Here is a 13935-nt window from a genome sequence, read left to right as displayed (position 1 = left end):
AGAGATGTTTGAATATGTGAATCTGATAACAGCCTTATTATGATTTACTACACAATACAACTGATCCTGAAACAGACTTCATCTTCTTTATGTAAAATATCATTTATTTATTTTTTTAAATTTTGTGTGAAATGAGACCAGAAATCAGATTTACACTGATGGTGTTTGTCTCTCTGTCTGTGTGTTTGTAAATCTGTGCGTGTATGTGTAAATCTGGGTTGGTCTATGTGGTTTACCATGACATGAATAGTGTATAATGACATGTTTATTATGCTATAAAGGTGGTTAACGGGGACACAGAGAGTGTCCCCATAAACGGAAAAGCTAAAAAAACATACTAAATGGTAGTTTTTCATAGATTAAAGACTGGCAACAGGTTTTTGTGACATTGGGGTTAGGGATTGGGGTAGGTTAGGGGAATAGAATATAACAGTTTGGACAGTATAAAATACATTGCGTCTATGGAGATGTCCCCGTAAACCACATACACCAACGTGTGTGTGTTTGCGTGTGTGTGTGTGCGTGTGTGTGTGGTCGTCCTGCAGCACGTTTTCTTGTAAAGGTGCTTACTGATAACACAAGCAGAGTGCTGACTCCATGATGTACATAATCACACTCATTTTTTTAAGGCTGTCGTTGATTTTTCTGCTTCGCTCAGCGCTCTCTTGCTCGCTCGCCCTCTCTCTCTGTTTCTCTCTCTCAAATCTTTTCTCACTTTGTTCTCAGTGAAACTGTCAGACAGATGGCAGGATGACAAGTGTTTGGACTGCCTGAGGTTAGCGTGTTTCTCAGGTGATGGTCTGCCTCTATTTGTTTGTCTTTCCATTGAATTCTCTTGTTTTCATACTGAGCTCATAAAATATCCATCCAGTAATTCAGACTTTAACAACCAAAGATTCACGGTGGATCAAAATAGATCATGAGTCAACCTAAATTATTCAATTAGTTTTGCACATAATAACAACATGGCAATATTGGAAATTGATTATATTTTTTGACAGATATTGAATCAAGGAACTTATGCATGTTTAGATGTTAATCCAAATTCAGTATAGGACAGGGGTGTAACACAAAGAAAACAAAACCTGCCCAGTACTGATCACTTTCTTGATTTCCCATCATCCCTGAAGGCCACATAGCTGTGTGTGTGTGCGCGCGCGCCATCCCTCAGGGCTTTCCATTCTCCTTCAGAATCAGTGGAGATTTTCTGCATCTCATCTGACCGCTGTGTAGATGATGTTATGGTTGCTTGCGTCTTCACAGCAGGAAAACGTCACTGTGTGAGTGAGATCAGAAATGACAGCTGTCAATCAAAGGCCCAAGACACACGGCTGTAGGCGCTTGCTTGAGCACTCAAACATTCAGACTGTCATGCAAGATCACTCGATGATGTGCAGAGATGCAGTCAATAAACCCATCAGTTTTTCTTGATATTATGACCCAATCTTATAAAAAAATGTTTAAAAATGTTGATAGGTTTTATGATGAAACATGCATGCGTATTTTTATTTATGCCAGTCAAGATAAATCAATACTATTTAAAACCTCAATATGCATTCATCTTTTAATGAAGTAGTTGCGTTGTTGATCCAAGTTTGCACCTTTGACCCCTGTTTGACTAAAACGAGTTAAGACCCACATTACCTGTGAGAAAAACATGTCACAAGCTCTTTAGCTTCTTTGTGTCGTTGCGTTTAATCCGGCGGTTTACAGCAGGAGATATGAGCTAAACACACACGCGCGCTCTCCCGCGCGCACTCGCTTCCTCCGAACCAAATGAGCCTCGCAAGAAAAGCTGTCAATCTGTGGATTTGTCCCTCTCGACACTCGGGTCTGTGTGTAATCACTGTGACAGAAATCGTCCACGCTTTGCCTCGATTCTCTTTCAGACAGAAGTGATTCATGTATTTGGGTATTTTTAATAAATCTGAGGGGATTTGAGGGAGAAAGCGATTGACTGTCGGTACGCTCCGGCGGGCACGCGCAGGCCCACTCGCGGGACTTTAATGAACTCATTTAAAGAGGCAGACAAGGCCTCAACTTTCTGTCAGGAAACAGAAATGAGCCTGAGGAGCTGAGACGTTCCTGTAACGTGAAAACTTAACATAATGTTAAAAACGTCCAGTTTTTTTTTTTAAAGAAATTGTATGAACGTTACTGTTTGGTAACGTTATTCAAAACGTTTTAGAACGGTTCGGTCTGTTGTTATATAAATGTTCCAAGAACATTTTTAAAAAATATAATTAAAACGTTCCATTCACCTCTATATCAATGTTCTAAGAACGTTTTTAAAAAATATCATTAAAACGTTCCATTCGCCTCTATATCAATGTTCTAAGAACGTTTTCTTAACGTTTATACAGATAGACAAAGATTGTTTAAACGTTTTTTAAATGTTAAAAACATCCAGTTTTTTAGACATTATATGAATGTTATTGTTTGGTTATTAGAACGTTATTCAAATCGTTTTAGAACGGTTACTGTTCGAAGAACGTTTTCCTACAGATAGACAAACATTGTTTAAACGTTTTTTTAAATGTTAAAAACATCCAGTTTTTTAGATATTGTATGAACGTTATTGTTTGGTTATTAGAACGTTATTCAAAACGTTTTAGAACGGTCTGGTCTGTTGTTATATAAATGTTCTTAGAACGTTTTTTTTAATGTAATTAAAACGTTCCATTTGCCATTATATCAATGTTCTAAGAACGTTACCTAACGTTTATATCACATTGTTTAAACGTTTTTAACGTTAAAATGTCCAGTTTTTTAGATGTTGTATAAACATTATTGTTTGGTTTTAAGAACATTATTCAAAACGTTTTAGAACGGTTCGGTCTGTTTTTATATTAATGTTCTAAGAACGTTTTCCTAACGTTTATAACAGGTTAAATAAACATTATTTAAACGTTTTTTAAACGTTAAAAACATCCAGGTTTTTAGACATTGTATGAACGTTATTGTTTGGTTATCAGAACGTTATTCAAAATGTTTTAGAACGGACCGGTCTGTTGTTATATTAATGTTCTAAGAACGTTTTTTTAAAATGTTATTAAAACATTCCATTCGCCATTATATTAATGGTCTAAGAACGTATTCCTAACGTTTATATCACATTGTTTTAACGTTATTAGAAGTTTTTAACGTTTTTTTAGACATTGTATGAACATTATTGTTTGGTTTTAAGAATGTTATTCAAAACATTTTTAGAAAGGTTCAGTCTTTCTAAAATTGTTCTAAGAACGTTTTTTAATAACTTTAAGAGAACGTTTAGAAAACATTACGGGAACGTTCCCTATTAGCTGGTGGGACACCTGTGATGTCATGTGCTGTCTCACGGCCCTTGGATATTTAGACAGCAGCTGTGTCTTTATGCTGGTAGTGTTTATATATAGCACACAGGAATTAATGCTATTCCTCCTTCAGCTTATACTGGATGTCCACAAACACATTTATCATCAGTTTCTGTTGAATGTAAACCTCACTTCTTAAACATGTGATAGAGGTTTGTGACAAATAAAATAGATGCCTTATTATTACAAATAGGTCAATATTATAGAATTCTTCAAAGAAGTTAATGTTAAATGTAAATGTAATGCGGTTGTGTGCTTAGACCGTTACTGAGATCTTTGCATAAAAATGGTAAAAGATGCTTTAATATATAATTCATGAGACAGAGAGAATGTGAAGTATGCTTTACTGGCTGAGGAGAAACATACTTGGGGTTCCTTGATAATCTATTTTAAGTCGATGGTGGATTCTGATGTGTTGTGCTGAGTGATGCAGTCTGGAGCATGTGGACATTTCCTGCAAACCCTCAGCTGTGAAATGTTGCTGGATACTACATTCATTTAACGTTTACAGCATGTGCTTAGATTTTTATTTGTAACTTAAAAGTTAAAGAGTCAAAATGAAATTTTGACCCTAGTGTGGTTAAAGAAAAGTATCCTGGATAAACTGTAAAAAAATAAACCTATGTTTCAGTAAGATTAAGTAAGCATTATACTAACAGCATACTAACATTATAAGTAGAAATAACACAATAAAGTTATAATAGACATTCCATTAGCATTTTCTTAAGACATTTTAAAATTATGAAGTGTTTGATAGATTAACTGGTAGAGCACAATGACAGGATTTGTTTCACAGGTTTTACACACATTGATCAAATATAAAATACTTAAATGCTCTCTTTGAATAAAACATCGATCACATCTATAATATAAATGTTACTCAAAAACATTAATCTTCACCAATGTATTGTCTAAATATAACTGTAAAAGTGATTTAAAGTGAATCATTTACAGACAGACAAGTAGGCAGGGAGACAGACAGACAGACATGTAGGGAGACAGACAGACAGACAGACAGGTAGGCAGGCAGAGAGAGAGACAGGCAGGGAGACAGACAGGTAGGCAGGGAGACAGACAAGTAGGCAGGGTGACAGACAGACAGACAGGTAGGCAGGCAGGGAGAGAGACAGGCAGAGAGACAAACAGACAGACAGGTAGGCATGCAAGCAGGGAGACAGACAGAGAGACAGACAGACAGACAAACAGGTAGGCAGGCAGGCAGGGAGGTAGGGAGACAGACAGACAGAGAGGGAGGTAGGGAGTCAGACAGACAGGCAGGGAGGTAGGGAGACAGACAGACAGGTAGACAGGGAGGTAAGGAGACAGACAGACAGGTAGGTAGGGAGACAGACAGACAGACAGGTAGGCAGGCAGGGAGGCAGACAGACAGACAGGCAGGGAGAGAGAGAGACAGACAGACAGACAGGCAGGGAGACAGACAAGTAGTCAGGGAGACAGGTAAACAGGCAGGCAGGGAGACAGACAGACAGAAAGACAGGCAGGGAAACAGACAAGTAGGCAGGGAGACAGACAGATAGACAGACAGGTAGGCATGCTGGCAGGGAGACAGACTGACTGACAGACAGACAGGCAGGGAGAGAGACAGACAGGCAGGGAGACAGACAAGTAGGCAAGGAGACAGGCAGACAGACAGGTATGGAGACAGACAGACAGGTAGGCAGGCAAGGAGACAGACAGACAGACAGACAGGCAGGCAGGGAGAGAGACAGACAAGTAGGCAGGGAGACAGGCAGGCAGGCAGGGAGAGAGAGAGAGAGAGAGAGAGACAGGTAGGCAGGGAGACAGACAGACAGACAGACTGGTAGGGAGACAGACCAACAGACAGACAGGTAGGGAGACAGACCGGCAGGCAGGCAGGGAGGGAGGGAGAGAGAGAGAGAGAGAGAGAGAGAGAGAGAGAGAGACAGACAGGTAGGCAGGGAGACAGACAGACAAGTAGGCAGGGAGACAAACAGGCAGGGAGACAGACAGACAGACAGGGAAACAGGCAAGTAGGTAGGGAGACAGACAGACAGACAGGCAGGGAAACAGGCAAGTAGGTAGGGAGACAGACAGACAAGTAAGCAGGGAGACAGACAGACAGACAGACAGACAGACAGGTAGGGAGACAGACGGACAGGTAGGGAGGCAGGCAGGGAGAGAGAGAGAGAGAGAGAGAGAGAGAGAGAGAGAGAGAGAGAGAGAGAGAGAGAGAGAGAGAGAGAGAGAGACAGACAGACAGACAGACAGGTAGGCAGGCAGGGAGACAGACAGGCAGGCAGGGTAACAGACAGAAAGACAGACAGACAAGTAGGCAGGGAGACAGACAGACATACAGGTAGGGAGACAGACCGACAGGTAGGCAGGCAGGCAGAGAGAGAGACAGACAGACAAACAAACAGGAAGGCAGGCTGGCAGACAGAGAGACAGACATACAGGCAGGAAGAGAGACAGACAGACACACAGGAAAACAGACAGGTAGGCAGACAGACAGAGAGACAGACAGACAGACAGAGGATACAAAGTATACACCAGAAATAAATATAAAGAATAAACACAAAATACACTTTACAAATAAGGCACAAATGTTCAATTACAATTGATCAAAAGTATTAACAATATATTGAATAAAAGGTATGTTGATAAAAGCACTGTAAAAACTGAACTAAGAACCCACAATTTTATTGCATATTATATGTTCAAGTGTTGAGTGTTATTTAATTGTATTAATAAAATTGGTGTTTGTGTGTTTGACAAAAACTGTGGAAAAGGGGAAAACTGTTGAAACTAAAAATTTATTGTGTTCTCCTCCACACACAATAGTGCAGAGGAGATCAGTGACGTCTCCCTCAACACATTTCTTTATTACAGCCCCGACATTTTTCTCACTGCTGAAAATAATAATCAAACATTCAAACATCTTGACCCATATTTAGTGTTTGTAGCAACAATAACCACGAAAAACTGATGCAATGATGTCGCTATCTTACGTGCCCCGCCCTTACGTCTCTATCTCCGCACTGATTGGTTTGACGCGACAGCATCTCGTCTCTCATTGGTGAGCTTGCGTGTCAATCAAAGCGCGTTCCCGGTACACATGGTGGAGGGAAGCCACGTTGACACCAATTACTGTTTAAGCTTTTAAAACTCCACGAAAAAGTGAAGTATCTTTTCATTGTGTCGGCGCAGGTGAGAACTGATTTATTTATTGTGATGAAATGTTTGATAGATGACTTTGAATGATTGAGAAAACGATGATTATTATTCATTTACTCGGATGCTACAATCTAACTGTGATTGATGCTGTAGTGATGTTACCATGTTGACACGTTTAACTTAAGGCTGTTATGCTGTAAAACATAACAGTGATTGATTTTACACTGTAACTGGAATATACAGACCAATATATAGTGGATGTCAAATCGAGTACCGTTATAGAGTCACTGTAGCTTAAATATAAACAACATATGGGTACCTACCTACATACAGACTAATCTTTATTTTCTTCAGCATTACAACAAATCAGACGACCTCTTTGCACAGCACTCATATATTTATGTAACTTTTGCAATTTTTGTTTAGATCACATTTGTATATGTGCTTGTATAGAAATATTTGTTCTATTGTATGAAAATATTTAATGACATTTGTATAGATTTTATATAGATTTGTATTGTGTCAACTGAAGAGTTGGTGTTTGTGATCAGATTATGTTGATTCTGTCATGTTTCAGGTGTCATATCAGCACAATGAGTGTTGGGTTTATTGGAGCGGGTCAGTTGGCACACGCGCTGGTCAAGGGCTTCACAGCAGCTGGTAAGAGTCAGGTCGTACTGACCGTCCTCACAAACACAACTGAACTTTAGTCTCATTAGGGTTGCAAAGGGGCGGAAAGGTTCCGGTAAATTTCAAGAAACTTTCCATGGGAACGTAATCTGGGGAATTTTGGAAAATTAAAAATTGGAAACTTAACAAGAATTTATGTGAATTATTTGGAAATTTAGGGCAAATTAATATAATCTATCATATACAAGCATAAATAAATATTTTGTTTGGTCATAAGCGGACATGGATGCAGGGTAATACAAATTTTAAAAATAACATCTTGACTGATTTAATTGTAAGTAAAACTTCACAGAGTAACATAAAAGCATAATAAACATTATTATAGTTATTATAATACGTTTAGATTATATCTGATTAACTGGCTAGCTAGCTACTGAATAAACCAATTTTGGTATTTGTTAGTTAAACAAACACTGTAGATCAAATATATTTATCCAAGTTTTATCATCAAAGCTTACTTGACATGATGTAGTCCTTGGGCTCAAATGCAGCAAGTGTGGCTTCTGTGGTAGTCAAGGCCTGGAAATTGAAGGGGAATACCTCCGTAAGTGATATATATGGAGGATTTTTTTTCTTATTTCGGGGTAGTGAGGATGTGTGTATGGGGAAGGGTCATTTTTAAACACTTTTTTTATTATCTCACCTAATGCTAAAGATTCAACTGAAGTTGCATTAAAGGTGCAGTGTGTAATTTTTAGAAGGATCTCTGGACAGAAATGCAAAATAATATACAAAACTATATGATCAGGGGTGTATAAAGACCTTTTTATAATCACCTGATATGTTTTTATTATTTTAGAATGAGACGTTTTTATCTACATACACAAGGGTCCCCTTAGTGGAAGTCGCCATTTTGTGCCGCCATGTTTCCACCGAAGCCTTTAATGGACAAACTTTTTTTACTAAGTTGTCTCCAGCGATGACATGTTTTTCCGGTGGCGGCTACTGTAGCTCAAAAGCAAGGGTTGAGCAGTGGACTGAGCCGTCGGTTGCAATTCGCAACCTCACCACTAGATGCTGCTAAAATTTGCACACTGCACCTTTAAATCTTGTTGTTTTAAACAAAATCATAAGAGGGATTTTTTTTAATACTACATGTTATAGGCAACTCGTTCTCGTTAATTCCTATGTAAAGTTTCCAGCCTTGAAAATGTTGCAACCCTAAGCCTCAAGACTTACCAGGATTATGATTAGATTCATTATAATGACTGAACAGTCAACAATTCCTGAATACATGTGATAAATGAAACACCAGTTCCAGGATCAGTTCATCTGGTCTACATCCTGATTGGACTTCATTATCTCCTCATCTGTTTCAGGTGTAATTTCTGCTAGTAGAATAACAGCAAGTGCTCCTGACATGGATCTGCCCACCGTCTCCGGTCTGAGGGTGTGTGAAACTCAACCCTGTGTCTGTCTGTCATGCTGTTTATTTTTACGGTCTGTTGTTTGACATTTGGGTTTCTTTAGACATTGGGTGTCAATTTTACTACAAGCAACAAGGAAGCAACACACAAGAGTGATGTTCTGTTCCTGGCCGTCAAACCTCACATCATTCCCTTTGTTCTGGATGAAATCGGTCCAGATATTGAGGATCGTCATCTCATTGTCTCCTGTGCCGCTGGGGTCACCATCAGCTCTATTGAGAAGGTGTGAGATGCATTCAAACTGTGTATTACACAGGACAAGAGTGGACATCTTATTGATTTATTTCATTGCTATGGTTAGACATCTATTAAACTTCACTGACAGCCCAAATGTTGCCTTGTTTTAGCCGAGACGTCTGGGCTGTGTTTTGTAGCTTTAAAAGCTACGTTTCTTGCTGGGGTTCTGCTAATCTTGTTTATCAGATGTACTATCCATGATTTTAAACTTGATTTTAAACTATGTACAGCTGGTTAAAAGGATAGTTTAGCCAAAAATGAAAATTACCTCATGATTTACTAAACATCAAGCCATCCTTATGGATATGATTATCTTGTATATTTATTCAAACACAATTGGAGTTATATAAAAAAATGTCCTGGCTCTTACAAGCTTTATAATGGTAGTAAATGGTGCTTTTAATTTGAAGTCCAAAAAAGTCCAGGGAGGAAACCCCTGTCTTTGAATTTTATTTTTCATCTTTCCCTGTTTTAATAAAGGTGATTAGATTATGACATCTCACACAAGGCTTTGACTTGCAAAAATTAATTTCACTTTGTAGAAAATATTTATATATATATATATATATATATATAGCGTATATTGCAATTCCTCCCCAAGCTACAGAGATATTTTGATATCTGAAGAACCACAAACCTTCACATTCACACCTGCACCTTTATATTTGATTCTCTTTATTCTGCACAAAAGCTTTGAGTCTCAAAGGAAACAATTATGTGTGATATCATCTATCATTTATGATGCTGGTTGTTGTTTTTTATTCTTTGTGCATTACACCAATGTGGTGTAAATGTATTTGGAGTCACTTTCTGTCTTAACACTCACTCTCTCCATTCAGTACTTTATAGGTGTGAATGTTTAACATACAATTAGTAAGGTGCTGCTAATAGAAATAAAAAGAATAACAACAAAATCCAATCAAATAAACATTTCGGCTGTACATTGAGACTGGTGTCTTGTAGATGACGTTTTGTATATTTTTGTAGAAACTGCTTCAGTACCGGACAGCTCCAAAGGTGATGCGGTGTATGACAAACACCCCAGTGGTGGTGCGCGAGGGGGCTACGGTCTACGCCACAGGAACTCATGCAGATGTGGAGGACGGTAAACTTCTGGAGCAGCTGATGGGCAGCGTGGGCTTCTGTACTGAGGTGGAGGAAGATCTCATCGATGCCGTGACGGGTCTGAGCGGTAGCGGGCCGGCTTATGTGAGTGTTTTTTAAACTATGCAGAGCGGGATTTTGGACCAATGACATTTCACATAATTTTTTGTTTATTTTTAGGCATTTACAGCACTTGATGCTCTTGCTGATGGTGGGGTGAAGATGGGGTTGCCACGGAGACTAGCAGTGAGACTGGGAGCACAGGCATTACTGGTACCAAACATCATATCATTCTGAATATTTACTTTGGTTTAGATTCAATTGTTTCTGTTTTTATTTAAGCAATGTCTTTATGTGTTTACCACCAACCCAAAGGCTCAAACCTTAGAAAGGACTTAACCATAAACTGAATAGTTGCTGTGTTCTCCTAAGTGCGAGTTAGCTGTACTGGACTCTTTCTTTTCACAAAGTTTTAAAAAATCTTACAAACTAGTGCATCACAAATTGAATAAGCACGTCAAGGATTTGATTGATGTGTTTAATGATATATTCTACAATATTTTGAATCTGTGTTTGACTAGTTTTTCCTCTTGTTTGTCGGTAGGGTGCAGCTAAAATGCTCCTGGACTCAGAACAACACCCAGGTCAACTGAAAGACAACGTCTGCTCACCAGGTGGCGCTACCATTCATGCCCTGCACTTCCTAGAGAGCGGAGGCTTTCGCAGTCTGCTTATCAATGCTGTTGAAGCGTCTTGCATCCGAACCAAGTAAATCATTCATTTATTTAATTTCCTCTTGCAATCAGTTGTTCAGTAATTTATGAATCGACAACAAACAAAAGTTTATCAGTCTAAAAAATCTACCAACAACTTCTTCAATACATTATAAAGATTATTTCATATTTAATATTATTGTATGTCTGTATAGTGTGCTTTATTTTGCATTAGTAAACAGAAGTGCATAAATGGCTGTTTTTTCTTGTCTTATGTTGGTTGGAGAAACGATGAACCCACCCTAAATATTGTTGCATGTGTTTCTATACACGAGAAATGTTTTAAAACAATGGTTACACTTTAGAGGAATCAACGTGATTTTATGCATTACATTATAGGGTTGGCTCATGCAAAGATGAATATATTGCCATTATTTACTCAACCTCAAGTTATGCAAGCCCCCGATGGCTGTCTTTGTTTTCAGAACCAAAACAACTGCTTTAAATTATTATAATTAACTTAAAGTAAAAATAACATACTTTTCAAGTAGAGATGAAACGGTATGAACATTTTACATTGCGGTTATAGTGTCCAAAATCGCCACAATTAGCAATATTATCACGGTTTTGGGAACAATTTCCAGAAATATATATTAAAAATGAATGATGCAAACCAAATTTAAAATGGATTTTACATGCAAGTGCACTTTTGTTTGCATAAATATCAAATAAATAACATTAACATTAATCACGGCACATGTGGGGTCGTGAGATAAATGTACATCTAGTTCAGATAAAACACAAGTGAGTAAATCATATTTTCATATTAACAGGACAAAATCAGCAAGTCATCTTTCTGTGTATGTTGTGAAAAATAAGGGGTGTACTTTAGGAGCCAGGAGTAAATCTCTATTTCTAAGGAACCTAAAGGCATACAAACGGCTATAATTCATTATTATAAACCATAATATAATCCATTATTTAACATAGAACAGCATCTCTGATGGTCAATTTAATGTTAGTTGTAATAAAAAGGTCAGGTTTATCACATCTACTCTTAGTTAATCAGGTGTCCTCTGCTTTTTCTCACAGAGAGCTTCAAAGTTTGGCTGATCAGGAGATGATCTCACCTGCTGCTATCAAAAAGACAACACTAGATAAAGTCTTACAACAACCGGGCATTTCATCAGCGGCCACCAAGGGCAAAGTCAATCTCTTCAACAACAAGAGTGGAGTAAAGAAGAACTAAAACACACACATGCATTATATCTGATAAATCCCATTTTAATACAAAAGAGTCCATCCATGTGTACACATTGACTCACGTGAACTGAAGTGCATTATGGGTATGAAATGGCAATTCACAACGTAAACCATTTCATGGATTTTCTCCTAAAGGTCACAGTTTGTTGCTCAGAAGACAGTGTTAAGATGTGTTGTGTTAATTTCACTTTCATTAACACACACACAGACATCTGAGCTCAGGATATCAGTGCACGGATGAACCACTATGGGGCTTATAATGATGAAAGACAAAAATATGTGTGTCTCTTTTTGCTTGTAGTTTTTTGTCACTTCTGTTCATGGGTGAACCGTGAGTAAAAGTTTGTTTGTTTCAGCTGTTAAATTAAATATTCGATTCTATTTGTTGTGCAGTGCTGATAAATTGGAGTTTTTCTTGATCAGTGACAAAACAAGCTACTAAAAAAGTATTAAATATTTTAATAGATAATAATAATTCATTTTATTTGTGGGTGCCTTTCACGACACTCAAGGACACCTTACAATAAAAAAACCATACAATCAAAACACATAGTAAGTCATACATTAATTACACAAATAATCACATAAAAGCCTGCCTTAAAAGATGAGTCTTCAGTCGAGTTTTATAAAGAGAAAGATTTTCACTGGTCCGTACATCTAATGGTAGCATTTTCCACAGATAAGGAGCTGCATAGCTAAACGCTCGTGACCGCAGAGATTTTATATATATCCTATTTATATTTTGTATAAATAGATGTAATGCATTTTTTTGTTTTGTTTACTAAACAACATTTCAGTACATTTTAATGATTTTTCACAGTGTTTTTTATATCCCCATTCAAAATATGTCTGCTGGTACAAATAATAATTGTCTATTATTAACCTAATAAGTTTTAATGCCACCCCAACGTTGTGCTGATTTTTAAAAATTATTTGATAGTGGCATTTAAGAATATAATCCTAAAAATAGTTTGAATGTGGAAAACAACTTGACCATAAAACTTAATAATTTTACAAAAATTGTATGACAATTGTAAACAACTTTCGCTTGCATTTATTAAATCTAAAATTATTTGCTAAATTTTTATCTAATTGAAATTATGTAGCTTAATGTATTTCTTAGGGACATTCATAGCACTTAATTTGACTTTCTGGTTGCACCACCTGACTTCTGCAATGAGTGCCATTTACATTTAACAGACTTAAATTCTACTATAAGGGTTTACTTGTAATAAAATCCATAAATATACTTTAAAATACAATTAACCCTTTAACTGGCACAGCCCTTTTTTGTGTGGGGGGGTGAAAAGGTGATGTATGCCTTCAATTTAATATAACTGTGGCATTTTTTTAAATTTTGGTCTTGTTTTAAAGATGGCATTTAACGTTTTTTACGGAAGTGTCTGGAGGTGAAAATATAATTTTTTATAGCAGTTTACATTTATTTGTAATAAATAAAAAATGCAATATTTTTAATACATAAAATTATCAAAAACCTGGGGTTTATGTTGGTTTGCTGCATACTTTTGTCACAAATTAATAAATATTATTACTGCTAAAAGGTTTTGAAAATTACATTCTTAGACCTTTCCAATAATATTTAGTTTGTCGTGATAGATTCATATTTACATGAAAAATATTGAAGTAAACTTCGGTGTCACGCTCACGGGACAGCACCAGTTAATGGGTTAAAATATGTTTAATTAAATAGCTTTTTTCTAGTTTTACATTGGTATACCACCTGACACAGAAAGTTGTCAAAAGTATATTAAAGTAGCTATTTTATCAGTATTTGAGAGAAATCTACAAACTTTTAATTTATTTATGTATTGGATGATGTGATATCATTTTTTCTGTTTATACTTCTTAATGAACTTTTTCACCGCCAGCGTTTTTAAAAAAAGTTGCCAGCCAGCACCAGCGTTTTTCAAGATTTTCACCAAAGTTTAATGCCTTCCAGAAAATGTTCTTCTTTAAATATATAAACATACA

The 13935-nt window shown here is 37.1% G+C and overlaps 1 protein-coding gene across 1 annotated transcript; it reads left to right on the top strand.

The window, feature by feature from the left end:
* Positions 1-6392: 6392 nt before the first annotated feature.
* On the top strand, positions 6393-12324 carry pycr1b (pyrroline-5-carboxylate reductase 1b). Its single transcript, XM_065259218.2, has 8 exons — positions 6393-6542; positions 7087-7169; positions 8519-8589; positions 8670-8849; positions 9851-10072; positions 10148-10240; positions 10572-10735; positions 11773-12324. The coding sequence occupies exons 2-8, from the start codon at positions 7103-7105 to the stop codon at positions 11927-11929; spliced, it is 954 nt and encodes a 317-aa protein (XP_065115290.1). The 5' UTR covers positions 6393-6542; positions 7087-7102; the 3' UTR covers positions 11930-12324.
* Positions 12325-13935: the final 1611 nt, after the last annotated feature.

Source organism: Paramisgurnus dabryanus, chromosome 14 (assembly GCF_030506205.2).
Source record: "Paramisgurnus dabryanus chromosome 14, PD_genome_1.1, whole genome shotgun sequence".
Classification (NCBI taxonomy): Eukaryota; Metazoa; Chordata; class Actinopteri; order Cypriniformes; family Cobitidae; genus Paramisgurnus; species Paramisgurnus dabryanus.
This window is presented reverse-complemented; position numbering and strand designations above follow the sequence as displayed.